At 47.1% G+C, this 25,857-nt stretch overlaps 1 protein-coding gene across 1 annotated transcript in view; it reads left to right on the top strand.

Annotated features, from left to right (window-relative positions):
- ntn1b (netrin 1b) overlaps window positions 1-25,377 on the top strand; it is a 28,278-nt gene extending 2,901 nt beyond the window's left edge. Inside the window, 5 exon segments of the mRNA XM_053444234.1 lie at window positions 12,192-12,380; window positions 16,209-16,358; window positions 17,858-17,911; window positions 19,906-19,980; window positions 25,055-25,377. Coding sequence (XP_053300209.1) covers window positions 12,192-12,380; window positions 16,209-16,358; window positions 17,858-17,911; window positions 19,906-19,980; window positions 25,055-25,377 — 791 coding nt within the window.
- The last annotated feature ends 480 nt before the right edge of the window (window positions 25,378-25,857 follow it).

Below are 25,857 nucleotides of genomic sequence, written 5' to 3'. Positions count from 1 at the left end.
AGCACAGATTTTAGTTGTTGAGTCTAGATGATCTCTGAGTCTGGATGTGAACGGATGTTTTCTACTTGTTTATCGTTGTTTGTTCACGGAGCCATTCGGCACCATGCGTCCACGCGGCGCTGCCCGGAGCTGGGACTTGCACGGTGGCATCGGGACCACCTAGTGCACGTTGAGCCCCCCCCCCCCCCCCCCCCCCCCTTTGAGCCCTGAAGAAGGGGAGGCTGGGAAGTGAGCAGCGGGCCAGAGGAGTGACACGCTCCGCGGCTCAGCTACAGATCCAGGGCCAGCTCCCCTGCTGCGCTGCCACCCGACACAACCGGCTCAGTGACAGCAACGCTTACCAACGCCCACACGCTTCCTCTGTGTCGCTTACCCGACTTACCCCCGGTGACACTCCCCCACCCGCCCCCCCCACCCCCCCCATGAGCATTAAGAAACTCTGCAGCCTCTTGGCTCGTACCATCCTCCCTGCTGGGCGTCTTTTTACTGGAGCACAAAGATGACAACTGGATCAATTATAGTTGAATTAAGTGTTGACACTTGTTCGAAGGGGATTTTCTGCAGCTCAGAGGTTTAATTTCACTTCTCTACTCAATAACAATATGGACATTAAACGTGACTGCTGCTTAACACTCAAACAAAGAACGTGTAGACGCCTTGAAGCGTGGAAAAGGGAGTTTTCTTCTTCCTCTTTCATATTTATTTTTCCATATTAAACCTGCTCTGCCATATAATGGATTCCTACATCCTCCCGGGCTCTGTCTCCATCCCTCATGTACCCCTGTGACCAATTCTTCTCTCGGTGAGAACGAGGAACCACTTATTGGATCTGAGGGGATATTCGGCAGGATGAATGAGGGGAGAGGAGAACACCGACCACCACACGCCGGTCCCCACATGACCATAAATATCCCAGAGTTCTGTGTTTCCGCTCGGAGGAGAGAGAAAACCTGGGGATTCATCAATTGCAGTCGTCTCTCTGCACACTGTGTTTGTGATTGAGGCCGAGCTCCCGGTCAGAGCGGGAGCATGGGAGCGTCCACGGTGGAGGATTAAACCGGAGCTCCTGCACTCTTCCATAACTCTTCCAGTGTTTGTGCACATGTAGACAGAAGCTGTTTTCAGACAGGAACTCACAGTTTGTCTTTCAAGCAAGAGACTCTCCCCTGAAATCACAAAAAGCTCTCTTGACATTTCCGTCTGTCTTCTACGTTCACGTCTCCTCTTTTTCCTCCTGAGATATTTGAATTATTCTTGTTTTGTGTCGGTCACGTGTTAGAAACATCATGAACACGCCCTCTTGCTCGCGGTGAATCTTCTGGAGAATCTCCTGCTGTTTTCTCACATCTTTTCATCAGGACATTCTCCGGAGTTTTGACTCAGGGGGACAGACGGGAGAGAGTCCAGCGTCTCTCACTCAGACAATGTGGGTTCTCACGTCCAGCCCCTCCGCACTGCACCGCCTGTTCCCATCCTATTGTCGTCTCGTGTCCAGCTCAGCTACCGTGGAGCCGATGACTCACGGCTCCTTCACACGCTCAGAACCCAACAGCAGAAAGTGACTTCCTTCCTCTCCCGATCGGAGACGCTTCCCTCTGGTCTCTGCAGACCTTCAGGGGCTGAGCGTGCCATGTGAACTCACACAGCTCAACCTGCTCACACGTGTGCATGTTGGTTTATTTACACAGACAGTGAGACGCAATTTCTCATGATAGTAAGGCAGAGATAGCGCATCGTGTCTGGTTCCCACTCGGAGAACAGCAGCAGGGAAAGAGAATGACCTCAGAGCAGCGGGCCCGACGACCATGTCAGATTACAGCGTGATGTACAACACGCCTGCAGAGCCTGGGGTCTGTTACAGCAGGTTTTTCATGTTCAGCAGAGACAAGAGCAGATCTGAAATCAGCTAAACAATGGAGCCGTCACACGGAGCAGAGGGAGGAGGGAGATACAGAGGTGGCAACAGGGTCTGCTCAGGATTTCATTGGACTCTGGGTGGTGCACATTGTCTCTTGTTTTACGTTTAAGTTATAATCCTGAGTTATTGATTGGTTGCAGGGTTTAAGTCTCCAAAGTCTAACGTCATCAAACTAATGTCATCTTGTGTTATTGTTATGATTGAAAGACCAATCGAGGGCGAGGTTACATATTTGTACATTTAGAAGAAACCTGGTCAGAATTGATGCAATAGAGATCTCGTGACGTAAAAGCAGATGAAGACTAAAGATTACCAAAACTATTAAACTGAAGAAAAGCTCCCTCCAGAGAAAGACACATTTATTATGCAATAGTTTCCGTGAGTAGTAAAAAAAAAAGCCTCAGAGTGAATATCAAAAACAGCTGAATTAGATTCTATGCAACAGTCCAGAGGGTGGAGTCAGGTCGGTCTGACTGACGGAGGCTGAGGTTCCTCGTTTCTGGACGTCTCCATCAATCCCGGGGGATTTGTTGGAGTCATTAATACCGAGGTCAAAGGTCAGCGGGATCCTGCTCAGATCGCCGGCGGCAGGAAGAACCAAGCCTTTTCCTCCTCGGCTCAGTACCACGTCCTGGACGCCGCCTAGAAACCAGCAGGACAAACTCTGGGATCAAAATGAAAACAGAAGTGAGAAAACTTCCACAATGACCCCTCAGTGTTTCCATAACTCCCATTATCCACCGTTCGATCCCGTCCTGAGAGCTGGGAGCTTCTCCTGAGGTGCTGCTCGTTAGATTTCCTCCTTTGAGTTGAAAACCTACTCTGACGCATGCAGAACTGGAATCCTCCTCCACCGAACACGGATCTCCTGTCATTAATCTAAAGGGTTAAATCTTTGACGCATTCTAAAACCGCCCGGGAGAGATTTGTCTGACACGGGGATGTGGCTGGTTATAAATAGACCCTTGGAGAAAAGTGTAAAACAAAAAAAAAGCACAATAAACATGCCAGAGGAATGATGGATTGTCACCTCAGGTTTATGATTTACGGCCGAGTGGCTCCTCGCCTCCTTTATTCCCCCCGAGCACCGGAGAACACAGCGGAGGAGCCGCGTGCCAGAGTGTTAGAATAACCTCTCCGCTCTGTGGGAAGGATTTGGACCTCGGCCCAACGCCGGCCGGGATCCAGCCCTGGAGCCACCAGGCCCCGTTGAGATGTTAGCACAGGTTCAGTCTGGAGAACATCAACTCTGACCACCAGCACCATTAGACCCGCGCTCATGTAATGTCAGGTTTTTACTGTAAATACAAGCAGAACTATTCAGGTCGGCGTCAAGCTGGTGATTACAGGGAGGGTAGTGAAGTGAGGTTTCTGTTGTGTCAACATGCAAATCACTGTTACACAATATCTACACATAAGACACAAAGGGTAAGAAATACACAGTTATTTGGATGTAAGAAATCAACCACATAAACCACTAAAAATAATAAATTAAATGGTTTTGTGTTTATATAGAGCTTTTCTAGTCTTGATGACCACTCAAAGCGCTTTGGGTTCAGCATCTTGCCCAAGGACACTTCGGCATGCAGATGGGTCAGACTGGGGATCGAACTGCTGACCTTCAGGTTGGAGGACGACCACTGTACCCCTGAGCCACAGCCGAAATTAACATTTAAAATACAGATTTGATATTAATATGGATGATATGACGGCTCCCGGCTGCTCTAAAGGTCTTGAATCCTGCCTGAGTGGATCTGAGCTGCGTCTTTAGACTCAACTGAAATTAAAGGCTGCGTTCATCTGACTGTCACATGAAAAAGATGGAAATCCTTTCTTTACAACATGTTTGTGTGGAAGCAGTCGACCTTTCCACTCACAGTGAAACACTTCCCATTCCAAACAGAACAGAGGGAACAGAATTTTTGCTTGTGGAGCTCGATGAACCTTTTCATCACCTCTCCCATAAACTGGAGGAAATAAAAAAGCTGAGGAAGGAAAAGGAGCAGCAGTTTCCACACCTACACTGTGAGAGAGGGAGAGAGAGAGAGAGAGAGAGGGGGAGAGCGAGAGAGAGAGAGAGAGAGAGAGCGCTGCAGTTCAGATACACACGGCATCAAACACAAACACCAGGAATTAATACGCTTCTATGAGATTATTACTCAAGAGAATGTTTTGGTTATAATCCCAGCAGGAGTTTTAATTTACACATGCACACACACACACACACACACACACACACACAAACACACACACACATGCAGGAAAGAGGAAGTATTTCCTGGTCAACGCCCTGAGCTCCTGCCAACCAATCACAGCAGGAACCTTCCTCCGAGGATCCATTAGCTTGATGCTTTAATTGGTCGTTCTGCGTCCGGCCTCGTTTCCTCCGGCGGCCGCTCGGGGAACAAACCTCACGTTTGATAAACTGACTCGATTCAAGATTTGGCGAGAATATAAAATGTTTCACCCCTGACCCCCTGACGTCGGGGAGGCTCAGGTGCGAGAGAGGCCGTGAGAACAGAAAGAGAAACGACTACACAACACACAGACACACACACACACGCTTTCCTCTCCTCCTCCTCTTTGTGTCCTTTCAGAGCCGTTTGCTGGTGTTTTCCCTTTTTTCCCGGCGCCGCTGCTTTAATGAACGAGTTCCACGTTGAAGAAAGACAAGACAAATGGCCGATAGAAAGGGGGGGGGGGGGGGCAAGACTGGTGCAATTACACAGCGTACGTTCCAACCAAGTGAACCAGTGGCCCGCCCCCCCCCCCCCCCTTTCCACGCCTCCTCTGGCCCGCCTCCACCACGATGAGAAAAGGATAAATGGGCTGAGATGTGGCGGCCATTATACTTTATAATTCATAAGAGAGGGCGTGTTATCACTGGCATCAGCTCTCAGCGACTGTTTAGAGAGCGAGTGAATAGTTTTGGTAATTTCCGATTTCACAATCACCAAATGCTGCCGGTAGGAAGACGGTGGAACTCTTTCTCCTCATGTGTGAAATGATTCAAATCGAACAGGGAACAGAGGAGCTGCTCTCAGAGCTGCACTGAACTCCTGAGAAGCTCCTGATGTTCTCCAGAGCATGTGAGAACTGCAAGTGAACAAAGTGAGAGAGGCTCCGGAGGTTCTCTGGAGGTTCTCTGGAGGTTCTCCTGCCAGCGCCCGAGTTAAAACTCCGGATAATGTGAGAATAGAGCCGGAGATTCTCCAGAGGATTCACCAAGAGCAAATCTTGCAAATCATTGTTGGATCACATCTCTTCTCTTTGGCCTCCTTCTAGAGTTGAGGATTATTATCCCAGCAGAATTATGATATGATATGTTACGTACTGCTGTTTTCTTGTCGTATCTTTTTCTTTGTAAAGCACTTTGATCAACCAAGTAGTTTTCTATATTCTATATGTAGATCAACCAGGATCATTAAAGCCTGTTTTCATGTGACTACTGTTTTTCTCCCAGTCACCACCAACAGGTCGTTTCCACAAGCTGATCTCATATTACATTGACCAGTGGTGTGTTGTGTTGTGTGAGCTGAGGTCACTCTGTGTTACCTAATGAACCGGCTGCACAGAGGAGCAGCCTGGCCCCTCTGCACAGTAGAGCAGCCTGCAGAGCGACCAGGCTGTTTGTGTCACTGGGCAACTGAACGGTTAATGGGCAGTTACAGGGGGGAGGGGGGGTTGATTGCTCAGCTAATTGATCTCCACCAGAGATCACAGGGCCGCGCTCGTAAAGAGAGGGAACGCCCCCCCGCCCCCCCGCCCCCCCCCCCCCCCCCCATCCCCATCACCCCCCCCCCCATGACATCAGCACAGGCTGCATGGTGAGACGGGTGCATGCAAATCAACAGAGACACTTATTCCCACTTTTTGGAGAGAGGCAGCGGCAGAGCGAGGAGAGAAACCACACTTTCACACACACACACACACACACACACACACACACACATTTACACAACTGTTAATAAAGCTCGACAACAAGCAAACGGATCCTATTAAGAGAATTCTGCTGATGGAGCGGAGGGTGACGGAGGCCAGGAGACCACCTTGTTAGAGAAATTACACAACAGAAATATGAACTGTGCCGCCCGGGAAGACATTTGAAACACCACATCCTCCGCAATAAAAAACAATAAAAAAAAAAAAGACATTTCCAATCCTGAATGTTGTTTATTCTTAACGGCCGTGGGCAAATTCCTCCGGGGTCAGAGGTCAGACGTGGCTACAGATGCTGATGTCTTTAAGTACGTGGGCGTGATGTGAACTCAGGCTGTCGGGTTTAAAGAGGTCACACTCTGCACTGCTGCACCTTGATGCTTCACATGTGAGGGAATAGAACTCAGAGCCATTGTTTTAATATCATTTTATCTTATTGACCTTGTGTTTGCCACATTCAGGGAACAAGCTAAGTTCTGACCTTTACACACATATTAAAAACTTTGTCTCTAAATTAATGCATTAATTAGTATCCCCTCAAATGACTTTTGCAATTATTAAATTAACATAAACAGAGTAAAGCTTTAATTTCATATAATCCTTGTTAAATGTTGCACCAAGACTTTTTCTGATCTTTTCAACATTTCCAGTCAGACTCCAGCTCCTGACATTTGGCTCTAGAGTTTAATAAGACCAGTTAATACCCCCCCCCACACACACACACACACACACACACACACACACACACACACACACACACTCACACACACACACACACACACACACACACACACACACACACACACACACACACACACACAGCAGCGTGCTCAGACCTGGCTGACCTGGAAGAGGGAGATGGCTTCAGATAGCCTTTCATCCTGAGGACGGCTCAATTCATTAGCTCAGCTTGTCCCTTTTCCGTCTCTTATCTGGTCTCCGGGCACAAAATGGCCTCATGTGTGGATTGGCAGCTCCTCGGGGGTGAAAGGTGAGCTGAGTGATGGCTCATTATGTTGCAGTGTGTGTGTGTGTGTGTGTGTGTGTGTCCTTACGGTCGAGGAGGAGACACAACTTCCCCACAGGGAACAAATTGGCCATGATGGCATCATTAGACGGATAACATCTGTCCCGATCCAGGGCAGATGTGGCTCAGCGGCTTCGTCGACCTCTGACCTGGACGATCAGTTTGGACACTGAAGAAGGTTCAGGGCCGGTGTGATGTCACAGGCTGTGGAGAACTCACCTGTAGGTTTATAGAGGAACCTGTGAAGTCAGTTTCTATAGAAGTAGGGGGGACTTGTAAAAGGATTCATCATCTGGAGAGAGCTGGTTGCTCAAGTCTTTGTTGTCGTCCTCGCCCTCATCAAAACCACAGCTGCTGCAGAGATGTGTGTGTGGGGTGGGGGGGGCTGGAAGCAGCTGAGGGTGACGGATCATGGCACTTGTTTTTTTATTTTTATGTTTGTGCGTTATGAGCTTCATCGGAGAGAGTCCACGTCCACGTCGATAACGACTGGTCTCAGCGCCGCGGCAGCTGATCCCACTTCTCTATAAAACTGGATTTACGACCACGATTACAGATTTTTATTTGTGATTTACTCTCCCGGCCTTCCAGATTTATAATGATATATCGATGAAGTCTGTTTGGACGCAGCACGCTGTGATTTACTGACTCCGGGTTATGTCTCTATAATCATTACAACCACATCCAGAGCCTGAAGCACCATCACTGACTTATTCATGGCCTTATTAGTGAAGCTATACAGGCGTCCCAGTGTCAAGCTAAAGATTCAGTTATGACTTCATCCAGTGAAGCTCAGCTACGCTTCGCATTACGACCCATGAATCACAGAGTAATTATTAAATACTGAATATTCAGGATTTGTAAAACCAGATACTGGGAAAGGAAACGCAGGGACATTGGGCAACAGTGTTGATATTCCACTTAAATTAGATGAGGCGTTATTCATTTAAAATATATGATATACTTACAAAATACACTATTTATAGAAATACAGTTTAAAAGGTAGATTTTTGGTTTTTGATTAAAATTCAGAGAGGCTTAGAAAGAGAAAGAAATCAAGAAGCAAATGTCAGAAACATCAGAATGTCTCTTATGATTGATTCAGTGAAATATACGTTGAGATATTAGACGTGTAGGATCCATAACTCAATAATATGGTTAAAATATTTATTGTCAGTTTTCACATTGAACTGGAGCGGTGATTAATAAGTATTTTAATAAATAAATAAAGTTTCCATTCTCATGTTCAGTGAGAGAAACAAGATCTCTTCTCCGGTCGTGATTTTAAATCTGGGCTGGAACGGTTACATTTCACATTACTGGTTTTTAACACTCTGTCAAAATATTATAATTCTCTATGATTTATCACGTGGAGGTTGGGGTCAGGATCACTCAGCCTCTGGATCCAGATCTAGACTGTGGCTCGGCTGTTAGTGAACTCTGGTCTATCTGATAAAACACTGGGAAACTTAATATTTCGAGGAAAATACAGATTTTTATGAAGCTTTGAAAATGTGTGAGGAATCTGAAAGTCCTGTAAAAATATGCATCACCTTTCAGAAGTGTTACCTATGCTCTTTTAAATAGACACCTCATGTTTATTAATGAACTCCTGTGACACTTCAGAAACATCACCCACGTGCAACACAGGTGTTATGCAATCATTGTATAAGCTCTATATGCAGAGAGACCTTTCAATCGAGTGGTGCAGCTTCAGCAGCGTGTGTGTGTCTGTGTGTGTGTGTGTGTGTGAGGCCACAGATCTGCAGTAGCACAGATAGAAAACACAACTCTGCTCCCTCCGCCAACAAACACACACACTGTCTAACTCACAGAGACATTACCCAACAAACACAGTTAGCTTCTGAGTCTGAAACATCCCACCCTGCTAAACCAACTGGTGTCATGATCCTCGTGATCTGTGACAGGCCGAACGCCGTCTTCCCCCCCGATCCCCGGCCGTGATGAGACTTGAAGCCTGTTTGATTTGGACGCACGCACGTCATCGGCTCCTGATACAAGTGTCTGCACGGGATTACACCCAGCGAGAGAGTAATTGGTCCTGGATAAACAACAATTGTGCTGGAATCCCATCTCTCTCCATCTCTGAAGGAGCAGTGCATTCTTTTCCGTGCAAGTCTTTCTCTCACACACACACACTCGGTTACAGATCTGACACCTGTGGACAGAGCTGGTTAAATTCCTGCAGCTCCGAGTTCTTTAAAAACCGTCCATAACTGAATCTCATCAGAGACGCTGGCGTGCAGATGGCTGATTGTTCCTGAAGTGCCCTCGCCTCTGCAGACAGAGCGAATCACCACCTCCACCATCACCGAGCTGTGGGATGCTTGATTTCCATCCAGTATGCACACCCACCACGGCCTCTTCCTTCTCTAAGCCTGATAGATGCCACTTGAGCATAAATAGATTTGGAATAGCATCGCTCTGAGAGGCTCCTCCAAACCGAATGAGAGCCGAGCCGGGAGAGACAGCTCTCTCCTCTGCATGTTTAGAAACACGGCGAGCTGCGGTTCTGCAGTAACAAGTACTTTATATGCATTTGTCTAGTAATCACACTCTGTCAGAATTACTGTGACGTCTCCTTTGGTTTTATTATTTCATACAAAACTTGTTTTTCTGTTTGATTTCTACTTTCAAACAAACGGCTGCAGGTTAAAAACTCTAAAAACATATCATCTGATATATTTATCTTCTTTAGAATGAGTGGAGGAAACGTACAGATTGAACATTTATTATGTAATTATACATTAGTATTATTATATGATCCAATATATTATTATTCAATAATTATATTATCTTTAGCAGGTCAAGGTTTGGCACAAGCAGGTCTATAGTCAGTTATGAAATGAAAAGATTCTTCCAGAACCAGTCAGAGGTGAAGGATCAGCAGTTCACAGCCAGTTGGTTCATAAAAAAAGGAATTATTAATAATTTGATTTATAAAAAACAAATGAATGGGCTTGAACAATTCGTTTTTGAAAAGTCATTTATTAATAATGTTTAATAATAGTCTAAATAGATGAGTAATCGACAAAAGGTCAAAATGTGTGACTTCAAACCGACGTTAAGATCGTCACAGTTTCAGTTCACAATAGTTTCTTTCATACGACGCTGTAGTTTACAGTTTATATATTTTCTTTGAGTTGGAAAATGATAAATGATGGCGGACATGTCTTGATTGAGCCAAAAGTTTGAAATCAGTTAAAGTTTGCAGGAGTTGTAGTTGTAATTCAAAGGAACACGTCTGGATCACGTGTGACAGGCTGAGGGAGCGAGGGTCACCTGAGCCCTGACGTCACCCTCTCTCTCTCCCGTGCTGTGTGGTGGACGTGTGACAGATGCAGTAGAGACGCCGGCAGCTGGTTGCTTATCAGCACCGGAGCTGTGGTCACCGCTAACCGGAGAGAAAGGAGAGCGAGGACGTGTGGAGGAGAGGGCACAGCGTCCATCAGGAGGGCCTGGGGACAGCTGGGGAGATAACGCTCAGTGATCACATGACTTGTTTGTTTTGTTGTCGGTCTGAAAAGCGATGGTTAAAGCTCCGGCTGCCGTGTGGAGATCATCTGTCTCTGCACGTTTCAAGAAGATGAAAGTTCAGAACCTGGTTCCCTGCTGAGGACTCAGAGCATTCCTACTCGTGAAAAGGCCTCTTTGCATTTCCCCCTCACACGTCTCCTAAGTGGAGATAACATCTGGGATAAGAAAGTAGTGGAGAGGGAAATGGAGGCGTGAGTGTGTGTGTGTTTGTGTGTCTGTGTGTGTGTGTGTGTGTGTGTGTGTGTGTGTGTGTGTGTGAGAGAGAGAGAGTTCTTCAAAGCTCGGTGTAGAGAGTGTTGAATCAACCCTGGGAGGGAAGTGAGGGAGATAAGCCTGTGACAGCTGCCAAACACAGAGGTGCTGTGTGTGTCTGTGTGTGTGTGTCTGTGTGTGTGTGCCCCCCCCCCCCCCCATTCAAAACGAGTGTGTCTGAATCCCAACCACCTGCCAGCTCCGGTCCCTCGTGGCAGGTGTGGGTGTGTTTGTACGTGATTCCAGCTCCAGATGAACGTGGAGCATATGTGGATCTTATCTCCTGCATCTCACCGCCCTCAGAGTTAAGACGCAGAGATTAGTGAGACGTGAGGAACCGTGAGGAACCGGGAGGAACCGTGAGGTCGAAATAAAGTGATTTAAAAAGATAAAACATCTTTAACACAAGCTTTACAACTTTTTTGTGGGAGCTCTATGCTTCTCTTCTGGGGGGAAACTTATTAGCTCCCTTGTAATTTAAAAGAATAGAATTGACACTACTGTTTCTTGACCTGAATAAGAACAGGAGCGAGCCAACTAATTAACTAACTAACTAATTAACCAATTAATTAACTAACTATTCCAAAGGATCAAAACTCACTTAATATTAATTAAAGTGATTAAAGGAAATACTGGATTCATTCTAAACTTTCTTTTCTTTCTTGGCTCGAGTCCCATCCTTCCACAAAGTTTCGTACAAATCCGTTCATTCATTTTTTGCGTAGCACAACTACCAAAGAATCACGATGAAATAATTAATCAGTTAACTTTTAATATGAGATTGTTAACTCACAGATTGCTAGATCTTATTTTTAATTATTTTAATATCCAAACGATCCCATAAGACAAAACTTGGCGTGGGCCTGAAATCCCAGCAACACATCATCAGTGCGTGAGGGACTCGAACCCCCGAGGTCAATATCAACGAGTGAAAATAGCCACGACAATAAATCACGGAGCGCAGCCGTCGCTCAGATGTGTGTGAGAGCGGAAGAGCCTTTTCCTGCCTGACATCACCGGGGGTCAGAGGTTAAACTCACAAGCAGGTGGCCGAGTGAAAGAGAGCCTGGACCCGGAGGTTTCCTGCAGCCGCTCCATTATTCTCCACCAAAGCTGCACCATCTGGTTCAATAACCCGTTGTCCCGATATGAAACTCACACCACGAGGCTTCACCGTGTCCGGCCACTAAACCGGTTTCTCAGGGTCTCACACAAACTTATCTGAGGTTTGGAAACACCGTGAGCCGATAATAAGCTCGTGTTTCCAAGATGTCAGCCTTTCAGGAGCTAAGAACCACAGCTCTGATCTCCAGCTTGATGGTTTCATGAGGGTTTGTGGTTCCTCAGCTGACTGGGAACCAGTGTCACCATGCAACCGGAGTGAAAACACCAAAATCAGCTTTAGGGGAATTGTTTAAAATCCGATAACTTCACCTATTTCTTCCCTTTATGTCCAGAATGGAGTGGTATTCATTGTGTGTGTCTGTGTCCGTGCAGCCTGCCACTGCAACCTGCACGCCCGCCGCTGCCGCTTCAACATGGAGCTGTACAAGCTGTCGGGCCGGAGGAGCGGCGGCGTCTGCCTCAACTGCCGCCACAACACGGCAGGACGCCACTGCCACTACTGCAAGGAGGGCTACTACAGGGACATGACCAAGTCCATCTCCCACCGCAGGGCCTGCAAAGGTCAGTGCAGAAAAAACACAAGCTTCATTTATTTTACTGTTAAGAAACGAATCCCCTCTCAGTGTTTATTTAAACTATGAGAGACTGTTGTGCATATTTAATTGTCCATTTTTTTTAATCTTTCAGACACGCTCTTATTTTCTTTTTGGTTAAAGCAAAAGGCAAAAAGCTGATTTTATTTTTAAAGCACGTTTCCTTCCTGGAGAGATAAATTAGATTAGATTAGATTAGATTAGATTAAACTTTATTGTCTTTGCACAGTACAAGTACATATACAACAAAATTTAGCATCTAACCAGAAGTGCAAAAAAAGGCAGTAAAAGTAGAGTATTGTGCATAGTGGAATATGTAAATAAATAGGAAGTACAGTTAGAAATATAAATGGAATATGAACAGTATTAAGAGGTAAGGTATGATGTAAGAATGATGAATACACTATGAGCAAGATAAATATATAAATATGAATACACTATAGGTGGGATAGGTGGGTCCAAGCCAGGGTGGAGGGGGGATGTATAGTCACTGGAGAAGGTGTGTGTGTGTGTGTGGGGGGGGGTGCGGCTGCTCTCATGTGTTTACTGTTAATGAAAACACACACTTTCTGTTTATTAGGTACATTTACAACAAAAGGAAAATGTCCGGACATTGATTGGCAAATCTCATTTTTAATGCCTGTGACAAGTTTATTTGCAAAAATTAATCTTAACCTCAACTTTATTTATATTCTTATCATTAGATTCAACTCTTTCCTCTAAAGCTATAAAGTTGGGGAAAGTTTTTTCACGCTCACGTTTTTCTCTGAGCTCCGTTTCACACTTGAGGTCTTAAAGGAATTTTCTTAAGACAGAGGTTCACAGCTGTGATGGTGTCAGGGAGGTGACCCGTGCTGCTGCACATCCTCTGAGGAGCCTGACAACACAAACACAACACACAGAGCCGAGGTGTGAGCTGATCCACGGAGCGGAGCAGTGGAAACAACTCGCTAATCGTCCCTCACAACACAAACACACACACACACAGACACACACACAGGTGTGAGCGCATTCGTCAGGACCAAGCTGCCGAGGATTAATGTGCTCAGAGACAAAAGCTGAGCTCCTTCTGTCTCACAGCTCCCGAGGGAACAAAGACGTCCTCCGACGCTCCGAGCAAACAACCTGCTGTCAGTCAATCACTTTGTCCAAACACTCCGTGGACAAAATGTCCCGTAGATGCACAAAGTACACAACTTGTACACATTCCTGGGTCGGTATCGGGCTGTGACGTGTCTGAGAGGATCAGAACTCTATCAGTGAGAGAGGATCAGTGTCCCCAGTGGTTGTCCCAAATGAAACTGAAGATTGATTGTGGTTGTTTGAGGGAAACTGATCAGACGAGCTTTTCTGTTCTGATCCGTCACCACACGCTAATGATGACCCACCAGAGACCATCGTGCTCTTCAGCCACATCCAGCGCTGAGCTGTGATTGGCTGCTGACAGGGTCCCGGTGATGCCGATCCTTCGGTGACTTTTCAAACTAAAACTTGACGAGCAGCGTTTCCAAACTTCTCCGCTCTATCGGCTCTGAAGCTCTGGAGGAGACTGGACTCTGGATGTATCTGAAGCAGAGTTAGTGTTTCTAAATGAAAACTCTTAGTGTGGATGCAGCCAGAGGTTTCTAGCTTCACACGTCCCTGCAAAGGCTTTCCGAACATCTGGATCAGTAACCCCCCCGAACCACTCCACCCCCTCCACGCCCGTCACTCCTCGCACCCGGCTCGTTGCTCTGGAATCGAACCCCAAACCCTCTGATCAGCTTCAAACCACTTTATTTATTGTTCCGATCAGAAACATCCATCGCACTCTGCTGTTGTTGGACAGGAAACGCAAACGCCGCGCCAACACGGCCCGGGAGGAAGTCTGCTTTCATTCCTCAGCACCCCCAATCCCCCCCCCCCCCTCACGTCTCAACACAATGTCCTCTCCACGATTCGCCTAATAGTTTGAGCTTTAATGAAAAAAAAAAATGTCTCCTCTACATCTCCAGTGGCACAGAGTGGAATGCCTCATGCTTTACAACTTCATCCCTCATCAGGCGCAATGTAAACACCCCCCCCCCCCCCCCCCCCCCCCGCCCCTAACAGTTTGTTTTCCTGCCTAGTATGTTTGGCAGTGGAAGCGACTCCACAGAGATGAAGCTGCATGTGCATGGTTGGTTGCACAGCACCCGCCCCCCCCAGGCCCCTTAGCAAACATTCAGCTCCACAGCCCCCCCGCCCCCCCCCATCCCACTGCAGGTTGAAATTAATTCATGTGTCCAGGTTGTAGCCCAGTTACGTCCTGACCTATCGTTCAGTCTCTGAGGATAAACAGTCCAATCACATGACGTGTACATAAAATAAATATAATCAAGGAGAACGAAGTTATAACGATTTTCATTATTTTAAAAACGGTGAAATTACCGTTTACATAAACCAGAGCCTTGGAAATAACCACTTCTCATGTTGATCACATGTTTTTCTGCCTCCTGCATCTCCCTGGAACCTGTCAATCAAATCCTTTGTCTGAAATATTACCGTCCCACACGCTGATAAGTGAGACAATATTTAGAAAAATTTGAAAAAACTTAATGGATTTGATTATATAAACTGAATTTTTCTTAATATTTAGTTTAAATGAATTATGAGGAGTCACCTGCAGGATAAACTGTTCATTCTGGATCCAGGAATTTTGATTTGGTTTCTCAGACAATAATTCTTTTGAGTTTTGATGGATAAAATATTCGGGCGTGTTTACAGGACTGATATTTATGAGTTTGTGTCATTTAACTCAGATCAAATTCAAATTCTGGATCTAGTTTTTTTTTAAAGTGGTTTTATAAGAGGACAACAGTGAATTCTTAAATTGAATCCTTATAACTTTCACTGTTTTGATTTAATAAGAAAGTTGTTTTGCTAATGAAGCTCAAATAAATTCAAACTACAAGTCCCTCGACCTCAGCTGGACGACTTCAAGCTCATTCCACACAACTGTTGGTACGTTTAGCACATGCAGGGCTAATAGGGAGGCTGGGCTTCCACTTCAAACACAGGCTTTATGGTGCATGTTTGGCAGAGCACACACACACACACACACACACACACACACACAACACACACAAAGAGAGGGAACAAATTTCTCACATTTAACTTGTGATCCTCCCAAATAACAGCATACTTGGACTTTGAAGCCGCTCCACTCGTCCATTAATAAGAATCATTATTCAGGGGAGTATTTTGCGAGGAGCTATTTGCCAAAAAGCTTTAGATCGGGGAAGAGAATCTGAAAAGCACACAACGTCTGATCCCGACGCTGCACACGACACAAAGACAAATCCCAAGAAGCTCACACACACACACACACACACACACACACACACACACACACACAGACACACACTCACTCACTCACTCACAGCCAAGCGATACAGCACAGCAAGAGTAAAATACTATAATTAATCAAGTTATTTACTCTTTCCAGAGCAGCTCTAATAAAGACTCCACTGGTCATTATGGGTGGAGTGGAGCGGTGCAGTTTGATTGAGGTTTTTTGTTCTGGTCCGGGGCCCAGTTCTCCATCTGCGATGTTCTGGAAGGGAAACAGAACCCACTCTAATGTGGATGATTCCTCACTAGGTTTTTATTAGTGCTTGGATGGATTTGATTTCTATCGTATGGAATATGTAGAGTCAGCAGAGGACACGGCAGACACACACTGGAGGCATTTGAAGGCTGGTATTTGTTTTGTGAAGCGACCACAAGTTGTTTACTTGATGGATCTGTGCTGTTTTTGTTTATTTTGCCTACACAGCATGTGACTGTCACCCGGTGGGAGCGGCGGGGAAGACGTGTAACCAGACGACGGGTCAGTGCCCCTGTAAGGACGGGGTGACGGGGATCACCTGCAACCGATGTGCCAAAGGCTACCAGCAGAGCCGCTCGCCCATCGCGCCCTGCATCAGTAAGAACCACTAAGGATTTAAATGCTTTAAACTTTGGTTAAAAATCCCTTTGCATTGGTTTAAACTCTCCAGCAAACAAACAAATTCAAGGACACGTAAAATTCTGTTTCCTCAGAGTTGGTTTCTGTCCTTTTTGGTAGTAAATGATGTTAATTGAAGTGCTCAGTCTTTCCGGTAAGTTTTTAATTAGTTATCTGATGCTATAAAAACAGGGTGAATGTCACGACGGACTCCTGAGACTCGCAATTGGTCAAACCAAAATGGGGCGGGACCACACGGCGTGGGAGGAGGTGGAGAAGTGTTCTCCATCTTTTTAAAAAACAGAATATACAAAATATTTAAGTGTATTTGCTCTGCAACCGCCAGCGTCTCCTAATTGTGAGGGATTCCATTTCAAATGAATCGATTGCAGCCCGGCCCCATTGTCAAGCTCGCTCAGCCAAATCCTTCTGCTTGGATTCAGGCCCCCCCCCCGCGACAGCAAATCTGATAATTACCACAGGACAAGACCTGAAAAGGACAGGACACGTTGTCGTGCGTGGATTCATGGCTCGCGCTCATCCCGTGTTATTTTTATTCCCCTGTTCCATTATTTGGGATAGATGTTTGGCTGTTTAAACCAGAGCCTGGATAAACAGACCATTACAGCTTGCCTAACATGGCCTTGTGTGCCTTCAACACCGTTAACGGCCCGGCTCACAATAAATCCCCAGAATGAGTCCAGGGGAATGATGGCTGATATGTTTATTGGCTGTATCTGCTGCCTGCAGACTCCAGGCGCTCGGCAATAAACGCCAGCGCCTCTCAGAGACAGAGATGCGTCGCTATAGAAGCTGTGAGCGTCGAGTGGTCGGCTGGCAGCGGCAGATAAGATAAAAGTCTGGGAGGTCATGCACACACACACACACACACACACACACACACACAACAATCGCCCACTGTGTTACTGGGGTTTCTGATAGATGGAAATGAGACGGGGAACCGGAGAGTGATGCGTTTGGCTGGAAACCACCAGGATCATTTAAAAACCCTGTGAAGCTGCTGGAGCAGGATTTTCTTTTCATTTTGTTTGTGTAAAAAGGAGGAAATGGGCTTTTTAAAGAGCAGAATACATTTGGTTTCTCATATATTTTTGGTTTTAATAGTCCGATATTAAATATTCCTGCTCTGTGCCTCCCTGCCAGCTCCGACTTTAACAAGACTGCCGGCTTTGGCTCTCCTCGATTGTAACACATGCACCACAATGAGGAGGGAACAAGGCATTAACAGGAAACTCACTTTCCTGCATGTTTCTCCACAAATCAGTGTCATTAACAGGACATTGTATGAAAGTATTTTTCATATGTGCTCTGAGGGTATACACACATATGCTCAGGGGTCTAACTTTGCTCTAGAAGTGGAATTCTTTGTTTTTTTATGGGTCATTTTTACAGTGTTTTCTTCTCATTGAAATACGATGAAAAGGTGTAATATATGTTTATTCCTCTTTGTCTCCCAGAGATCCCAGTTGCATCTCCCACAGCGTCGTACAGCAGCTACGAGGAGCCGTCAGGTGAGTAACACATAAAACCACAAAACACACAACAACACCTTTTGTATTTGAGTCTATTTTCTCTTTCGAACACACACTAACACAAAGATTAACACATGTTTTTCCATCCACTCATTGCTGCACACGTCAACTCAACACTGAACCCAAACCAGTGAGGTCTGAGCGCCGCTGATGTGAATGCCAGATATTTTGCCAGTGCTCCCAGTGGCCTCGTTGCCAGTATTCCCAGTCTGCCCTGCAGCCTCCCCGGGGCTGCAGCCCTAATCAGATTACATGCTTCATTTGCACCAGTTTGTATTTCAATCAACTCTGGCTGCACCAGTAGAGCAGCGCCGCCCGGCCCCAGTGTTCCAGTGCTCTGACATGTGCCACAGACATGTGTACCTGCAGGTTTCTAACTGTTAATGGTTCATGCACGTTATCACCCAGGAGGAGGATAGACCAACCAGTTGCTTCACTGGTAATTCATTCACAGACAGTCACCATGATACAGGCTGGTGTGACTGGGCTGACTCACTCCTGGTCGTCCATCAGCGGCTGACAAGGCGCCACTGACTCTTTACCGAGCTTTGTTGTGGGTCCAGCTCTCTGCTGCCGGGGCTGCGAGGAGTTTGGACTCCTGTCAGAAACTCCACACAGACACCACCCTCCAAATTAGGAGCCGTGTGGTCCCCGGGGCCCCCCGCAGAAAGAACGTGGCCCCGCCGCCGGGGACACACAAAGGGGGCGTTTGTCCTCCCAGCAGGAGATTGGACCTTAATGAGAGCACTGGGTGTAATGGCCCAATGCGGAGATTGCGCTCCGGGGCTAATGGGCAACGTCAGCTATCAAAGGGAGGTATGATGACGCACCCCCCCCCCCCCCGCCCTCCCCACTTCATTTACATGGAAATCAGGCGTGCTCGATATGGACTCGTCAAATTCATTTACTTTGGGATTTTCCTCTTTTCTTATTTCTCCCGCCACCGCAGAAAAAGCCGCCGGGCATTCCAGCAGAAAAACGCTTTCTCTGCATTCGATCCTCGTCCCACGTCCCACAACGCTCCTTCGTTTTTTTTAGAGAGAGGGAGGAGAGGGGCGTTTTTTTCTTCCTCCATCATTACCCAGGCAACCTCATTCACACGGAGTATAATGGGGAAGAAAGGGGACGACTGGACAGAGGGCTGGAAGAAATAATGAAGTTTGTCCATATTCAGGGAAGCTGAAAGGTCCCCTCTCTCTCTCCACTGCCCCCCCCCCCCCCCTTTTCCCGTCAGACTGCCCAGCCCAGCTTTCCCACCCCCCCTAGAAAAGGGTTAGTTACTCTGGGAGAGGTGGAGTGTGTGTGGGGGGGGACAACGCTCGCAGATGATCTGGCTCCAATTTGTGTCAGTCAGTGGAAAGTGGAGGGAACAAATGATTTCAATTTTCGGTTGTGGCCCCCGGTGCCACCGCCGGCTCGCTCATAGGTGTGAGGCCCCGGTGGCAAAGCGGCGGCGGTGGCCATCGATTAAATCCCTTCGGCACACAGGTACACACACACTGGTGTGAACGGAGCCCCGCAGAGACATTAATCATAAGTCTGTGGGTTTCTTTCTACGAGCGAGCGGCCCCTGATAATTTTCCAGTGTAGGTCACGAGCTAATTTCTCCCCCCCCCCGCGACCTTCCTCTGTGCGGGGGTGACCTCCAGATCGCACAATGCATGCCAGCACGGTGACGAGGCAGCCGGCTGCGGTGGAAACGTTGGGAGGAGTGTAGTGGAAGTGTGTTGACAGACACAGGAGGATGTGTGTCAGCCTGAAGCCGTCTCACCAGGGCACTTTGAAGGCATCTTTAAAACCCCCGGGGGCAACGAGGCCCATCCAGCTGGAGTCCGGCCCCGATGATTCTGAAACACACTTGTGGAGTCGCACGGTGAAATTTGCCGTCTGACTCTTTCTTTCCCTTTCCCTTTCCCCCCCCCCACCTCCCCCCCCCCCCTCCCTCCACCTCTTTCTTTCTTTCTTTCCAGCAGATTGTGAATCACACTGCAAAGCTTCCAAGGGAAAGATGAAGATCACCATGAAGAAGTACTGTAAGAAAGACTACGGTGAGTGAGGCCAGCAGTCAGGAGGTCACATGTCTCCATTAATCAGACCCACACCCCCGGTGCTGAGCTCCAGGTTCTATTGACAGCTGACGTGCACAGCCTCAGGTCACCTCCACCAGAACAGAGTTTAATATGAAAACATAAGTTCCTCCCTCTCTTTGAATACAGAGGGTCTATAAACTGTGATGCTTTTCTTTCTCTCTTTTGAATCCCTCAAGTTACAGATGTTTTCAAGACTCATCTTTCTTTTCTGCCATTAAGCAACTTCACGAGCTGTCGTTTTGCAAATGACCACGAATAACTTTTAGCCCTGGGTCAACAAATAATAACAATAACTTTGATTTATACAAGAGTGTCCAGGGATGAGGCATTCTGGATCTCAGGAGAGAATCAGGCAGCATCCATTTTAATAATATTTTGTTAACTAGAACAGATTTTTATATAAAAACATAGGTTTCACGAATGACATTCAGCCTGGGTCAACAAATAATACTAATATAACCTATTTATACAAGACACCAGAGGCTGCAGAGTTAGGAAACAACAATAAAAATACAACAAGGACAGAAAATAATAGTTTAATCACCAGGAGGGGATAAAGAAACCATCCTGGAGGGTCTCAGGAGAGAAGGAGAAAACATCCATATTACTACAAATTAGTTTTAAAGCCACTGAAGTTTCTGCCCGTTGGCTGAATGGGCAGAAACGTTGTCGTTTGGAATTGATGACGTAGACACACACAACTGCCTGCTGATGAAAAATAACGCACAAAATGTTCCCAAACCTAAAAGCTAAGAGAACACATTAAATCATAAGAAGTAAATCTGGGTAAATGTGGTTTATTGACTCTTTCCAGTCGTCCCTATTACTCAATTAGGACACACCCGGAATGAATGCAGTTCATCTCAGGATCTTTTTGGATTTGTGTTGCTCAATTATATTGAATAAAAAAGAAAAAACTCCGTCTGCACCTTCCAGCCCTGCAGAGCATGTTCGAGTCCGACCGCTCTGCCTCTGGCACACGAGCGTCAGAAGTGATAAGAGAAGCCAAAACACACAGGAATCACATTAAGCTGTCAGTGAATCAACAGAACGAGTGATGCAGCTGAAACACGCCCAGCGAGGTAAATAAATATCATGTTCCTGGATTAAAACATGAAGTCCAACCAGTCAGCACCTTGGAACCAGAAGGAAGTTTGATGCTGACGATCAATTATAAAGATCGATTGTCTGTCAGCGAGAAACCACAACTATAGAAGTGTAATATTTGTAAATCCCACAGGGGAGAACTGGAGAACTCTGCCCGACTGGAGACGCACATTCATCCACAAGTGATCCAACTGGTTTCTGCACCATTAATCACAGAGATGTCATTTATGTTTTGGTTTATCTGTTATCGATGGATCAACACACACAAAGAGAAAAGAAATATGAGGCAGATCCAGGATGAAAAAGGACAATAAGGACATTTTCATACAGGAAGTCCAGAGAATGTCCATTGCAGTTTTCCCACATGGGCTCAATCGGACATTCTCCAGAGTTCTTACCAGATGAAACTCCGGAGAAAGTCCAACGCCTGTCAGTCAGCCCCTGAGGAGATTATCCAGAGTTTAAGAATCCATCTCTGGAGTGAATCTGCATTTTTCTTTTACATTTTAGAAGCGGCATCGTTAATAACTTGAAGAATAACCGTCACTGAGCTTTCAGTGGATAAAGTTGATGTAAATCTGATCCTGAGCCAGTTGTAGTAAAGCTCTCGTCACTCTTCCCTCTGCTGTGATTCTCTCATCTCCTCTCATGTTGATGCATTTCACTCGAACTCATCACCAGTGAAGCCTCATCAGCCGCCTGTCAGCAAACCAGCTCCGTGCCCTTTGAGCCTCGTCCAACAGAACAACGGCCAGATTTATTTTATTCCCTCTGAAAGTTGAGTAAATACTAATTCAGGCCATTTGTTGCGTTTTGCCTCGGAAGCCAAAATACAGTGATTATTAAAATTCCCATCGACTTGAGAAACTTCATCACCGGAGCCGAGGGCGAGCGAGCGTCTGTAAATCAGTCAGGCAGATGAGCCCCCCCCCCCCCCCCCCACCGAGGCCGGAGGGCCGCCACCAGCGCTCGGCGTCCGCTCCCCCCCCCCCCCCCCCCCCTCGCTCTGATTGGTTTCTCAGGCCTGTCGCCTCGTCTTTGTGGCTCGCCTCTGTTCTTCTGGGGGCCACAACCCCCGATGTGTGAGTGCTGGTGCCGGCCCCCAGGGGTCACGGGAAGGGGCCCCTCTGTTTAAACACAGTTGTGCGCTCTGCCGGCACCGAGCATTCCTCGGGGGGGGGGGGCAAACAGGTGGTGAATTAGGCCGACGGTGACGGATTGCCCCCCCCCCCCCCACCCCGGAGAGAAAGAAATATGTTTTGTTTATTCAATTTTTGTTTTTCATCGCTGCCGTAGCTCCGGAGACGGGGGACACAAAGGCCCAGCCCCCCCCCCCCCCCCCCTCTGCACACACGTACCCTCCCTCTCGCTGCCACCAGGAGGACAATGAATCAAAGGGCCGCGTGTTTACCGACGCTCCGGGGTGCTGCTCAAAGGCAGAGCGCCCCGAGCCCCCCCCCCCCCCCCCGGGACGCCCCTCTATGCTCACCCGGGGGCTGCAGGTCCCTGATCATTCACTCAGCTGATAACCAGAGGGGACAGGGGCCTCACAGCGGTAATTAAGCGAGCTCTAATTTCATTAGCCCCGGCTTGTTGGTGGCATGCTGTGTCAAGCCGCAGCACACTGCCCACAGAAGATAAACCCAGTGGGAAGCCTGGCTGTGGCCGGGGCTCAGCTGGCAGCCATTGTGCTGCAGCAGGATCATCTGACACTTATCTCCTCTGCTTCACGGTCGCTCTCTCCAAACACCGGGCACCGCTTCCTAATAGATGGTTTGACCCCCGAGCGGCAGAAGGTGTGTGTGTCTGTGTGTGTGTGTTTAAATACTCAGAGTACAGACTGAGAACACACTTGAGAGAGAAAGCGAGTCGCACACCGGCAGAGAGGCTGTGGCTGGAGAGGAGAGCGCTCTATCTCCTCTGGATTCTCACGCTGAGAAGTTGGATGGAGCTCTGGGAGCAGAACCCGGATCGCTCATGAGGTCGGAAACACATCCTGATTCTCCTGGAACTTTCTCTGTGGCTGGGAAGACAAATAGTGGAACCCCCCCCACACACTGCACACAAGCCCCCTCCTCACACACCCTTTATGTGTGTGGATGAAGGAGAGGGCTGCGATGAATGGCCGGGCTGTGAGAGCTCGTTCTCCTCAGCACAACAAACCGTCTTTCTTCTGAAATTGTGTGCGATTTTGTTCACGCCATGCACACACACACACACACACACACACACACACACTCAAGCGCCCCTGCTCCTCCGGTTCTCCTCGTTCTTGGCGGAGGAGCGGATGAGTGATGGACGCCGAAAGTGATCATGTTCAGCCAGGAAGGCAAAGAAAAGGCACCGAGGATATCAGAATCACACAATGGGAAGAAAAAGCTCTTTGAGGAAATAGAGTTATTAAACTTTACGTAGAAGTTAAATATTGAATATCCGCACAAACTTTATCTGAGAACACAAATCTCTGGAGCGTTCAGAAGTAAACTTGTTTGAGTTCTGACATGTAGCCCAACTGGAGAATGTCAGGAGTTTATCTGGAGTCTGAAAGCAGTTTATGAATATCAGCATTAAATAATGGAAGGAAAAGATCTTTCTTCGAGCAGGAAATAGAGTTTTGATATTATTATCACACTTGTAACTCCACTCCCTGACAGTTTATGATCCTCACGTGTTTGCCGATAAATCAGAAAAGCATTAAATGAGTTGAACGCAGAAGACAAATAGGTAAATATAAGATTTGTCCCGGGGGCATCACAAGTGTTTCCCATCATCTAATCCCGTCGTCTTCAGATTAGATTCGATCTCACAGTTTGTAAGTGAACACCCCCCTGAGAGTTAATAGCACATTCCAGAGTAAACCCACTTCACCTCAAGTGCAGATTAGCTCCGTGGCTGCTGAGCTGTTTACCTCTTGTTCCGATCGGGGTGACGGAGTAATAGCGGCTTCATCGGGGGGGGGAAGCTTTACTCATTTCCTCATGTTAAAATATCTGCCACAAGTGGTGCTGCGATGGTTCCCAGGTTCAGGGTGAAGGAGCCTCGAGGTGGTCGATGCTCAGATGTTCACATGATCAACCAAGTTTTTCCTTTTGACATTTTTAAATAAATAACATCGTCCGACACAAAACAAGTTCTCTGCCTTCCTCTGGGCTTCAGTCTCAAAGTTCTCCACTCGAAGCCTTTGTGTTCCTGAGCTATGGCAACGGCTGCAGTAAAAAGGAGAATGTCTTCGGAGGAAAGGTCAAAGGTCACAGATGAGGGGAGCAGATTCTGGGTCAGGCTCAAACAGCTGCTTCTTTACAACGTGTTGGCATCACCGGTTCACTTTATTCAGAAGAAAACATTTTGATTAGATCGTCTCACGAGTTGCTTGAACCCTAACCCATTCATATTCACAGAGAATATGATATGTTATATTACGTCCACTATGTCAAATACGTCAGACGTTTTAATTTAATATATTCAGGTTAAGATAAACATGTTTAAATGGCAGCGTCTCATTCAGACTCTTGTCTTAATGAACTCCAGCCTTGTCTGACATAAGAAAGGTTTCCTCATGCATCCCTGAAAGATTTAGATATATCCAAATATTTCACCAATTTCTGTATTAATGCTCATTTTTCAAACTGTCACTTATCTTTAGACTTTCCACCATTTCTCTGTCTCTCCCGTAATTGTCTTTTTCAAAAATTACCCCTCTACTTTTATCTAACCGCTGCAGTTAGGCCTCTGTGATCAGGTGCCAACGCTCTCAGTCTCACCATGTGTTGTTCAGGTATTGATTCAACATGTGCACAGAGTTACCCTGCAGAACAAACAGTGTGGCACAGGAGGTCCAGCACATACGTCTCATTAGGAATCACCACTTTATGATATGAAGGTGGTTTAACCCAAGTTTTCTCTCTTTCTCTTCTCCGCCCACCAGCTGTTCAAGTGCACGTGCTGAAAGGAGACAAGGCCGGCGAGTGGTGGAAGTTCACGGTCAACATCATCTCCGTGTACAAGCAGGGCGAGCACCGCATCCGCCGCGGGGACCAGCTGCTGTGGGTGCGCGCCAAGGACGTGGCCTGCAAGTGCCCCAAGATCAAGCCCGGGAGGAAGTACCTGCTCCTGGGCACGGACGAGGACGACTCCCCCGGGCAGAGCGGCGTGGTGGCGGACAAGGGGAGCCTGCTCATCCCCTGGAAGGACCTGTGGGGCCGCCGGCTCAGGAAGTTCCAACAGCGCGACAAGAGGGGGAAGTGCTAGAAGCAGCTGGGGAGGAGGAGAGAGAGAGGGAGGCTTGAGGGAGAGGTGGAGGCAGAGAGAACGCCTCCATACTGGGATGGATGCAAGGAGGAGGAAGAGGAGGAGGAGGAGGAGGAGGAGAGGATGGATGGGTTAAAAAAAAATAAACTGGAAGAATAAAAGATGGAGAGAGACACAGGTGAGGAGAAGGAGAGGTGGGGAACGACTGAGTGCTGCTGCTCTGAGCTGGAGCGAAGAGATTAGATTGTTTTTGTTTTTTTTAGGAACTTTTGTGAAGGAGCTCATTCTACAACTTTCTGTTTTTCCGTCTCTCAAGGTTTTTGTTTGGTCGTGTAATTGCAGAGTTTGCACCTAATATTACAGATATGTCACATCCGGACTGTTTCACCCCACGATGCTGTTTCCCCCTCGATCGGCTGCTCTAGAGAGCGTCTACTGTATCTCCCTCTTTGTGTCTTCAGAGGATCCAACTCCACCGTC

This window comes from Pleuronectes platessa, chromosome 16 (assembly GCF_947347685.1).
Source record: "Pleuronectes platessa chromosome 16, fPlePla1.1, whole genome shotgun sequence".
Classification (NCBI taxonomy): domain Eukaryota; kingdom Metazoa; phylum Chordata; class Actinopteri; order Pleuronectiformes; family Pleuronectidae; genus Pleuronectes; species Pleuronectes platessa.
This window is presented reverse-complemented; position numbering and strand designations above follow the sequence as displayed.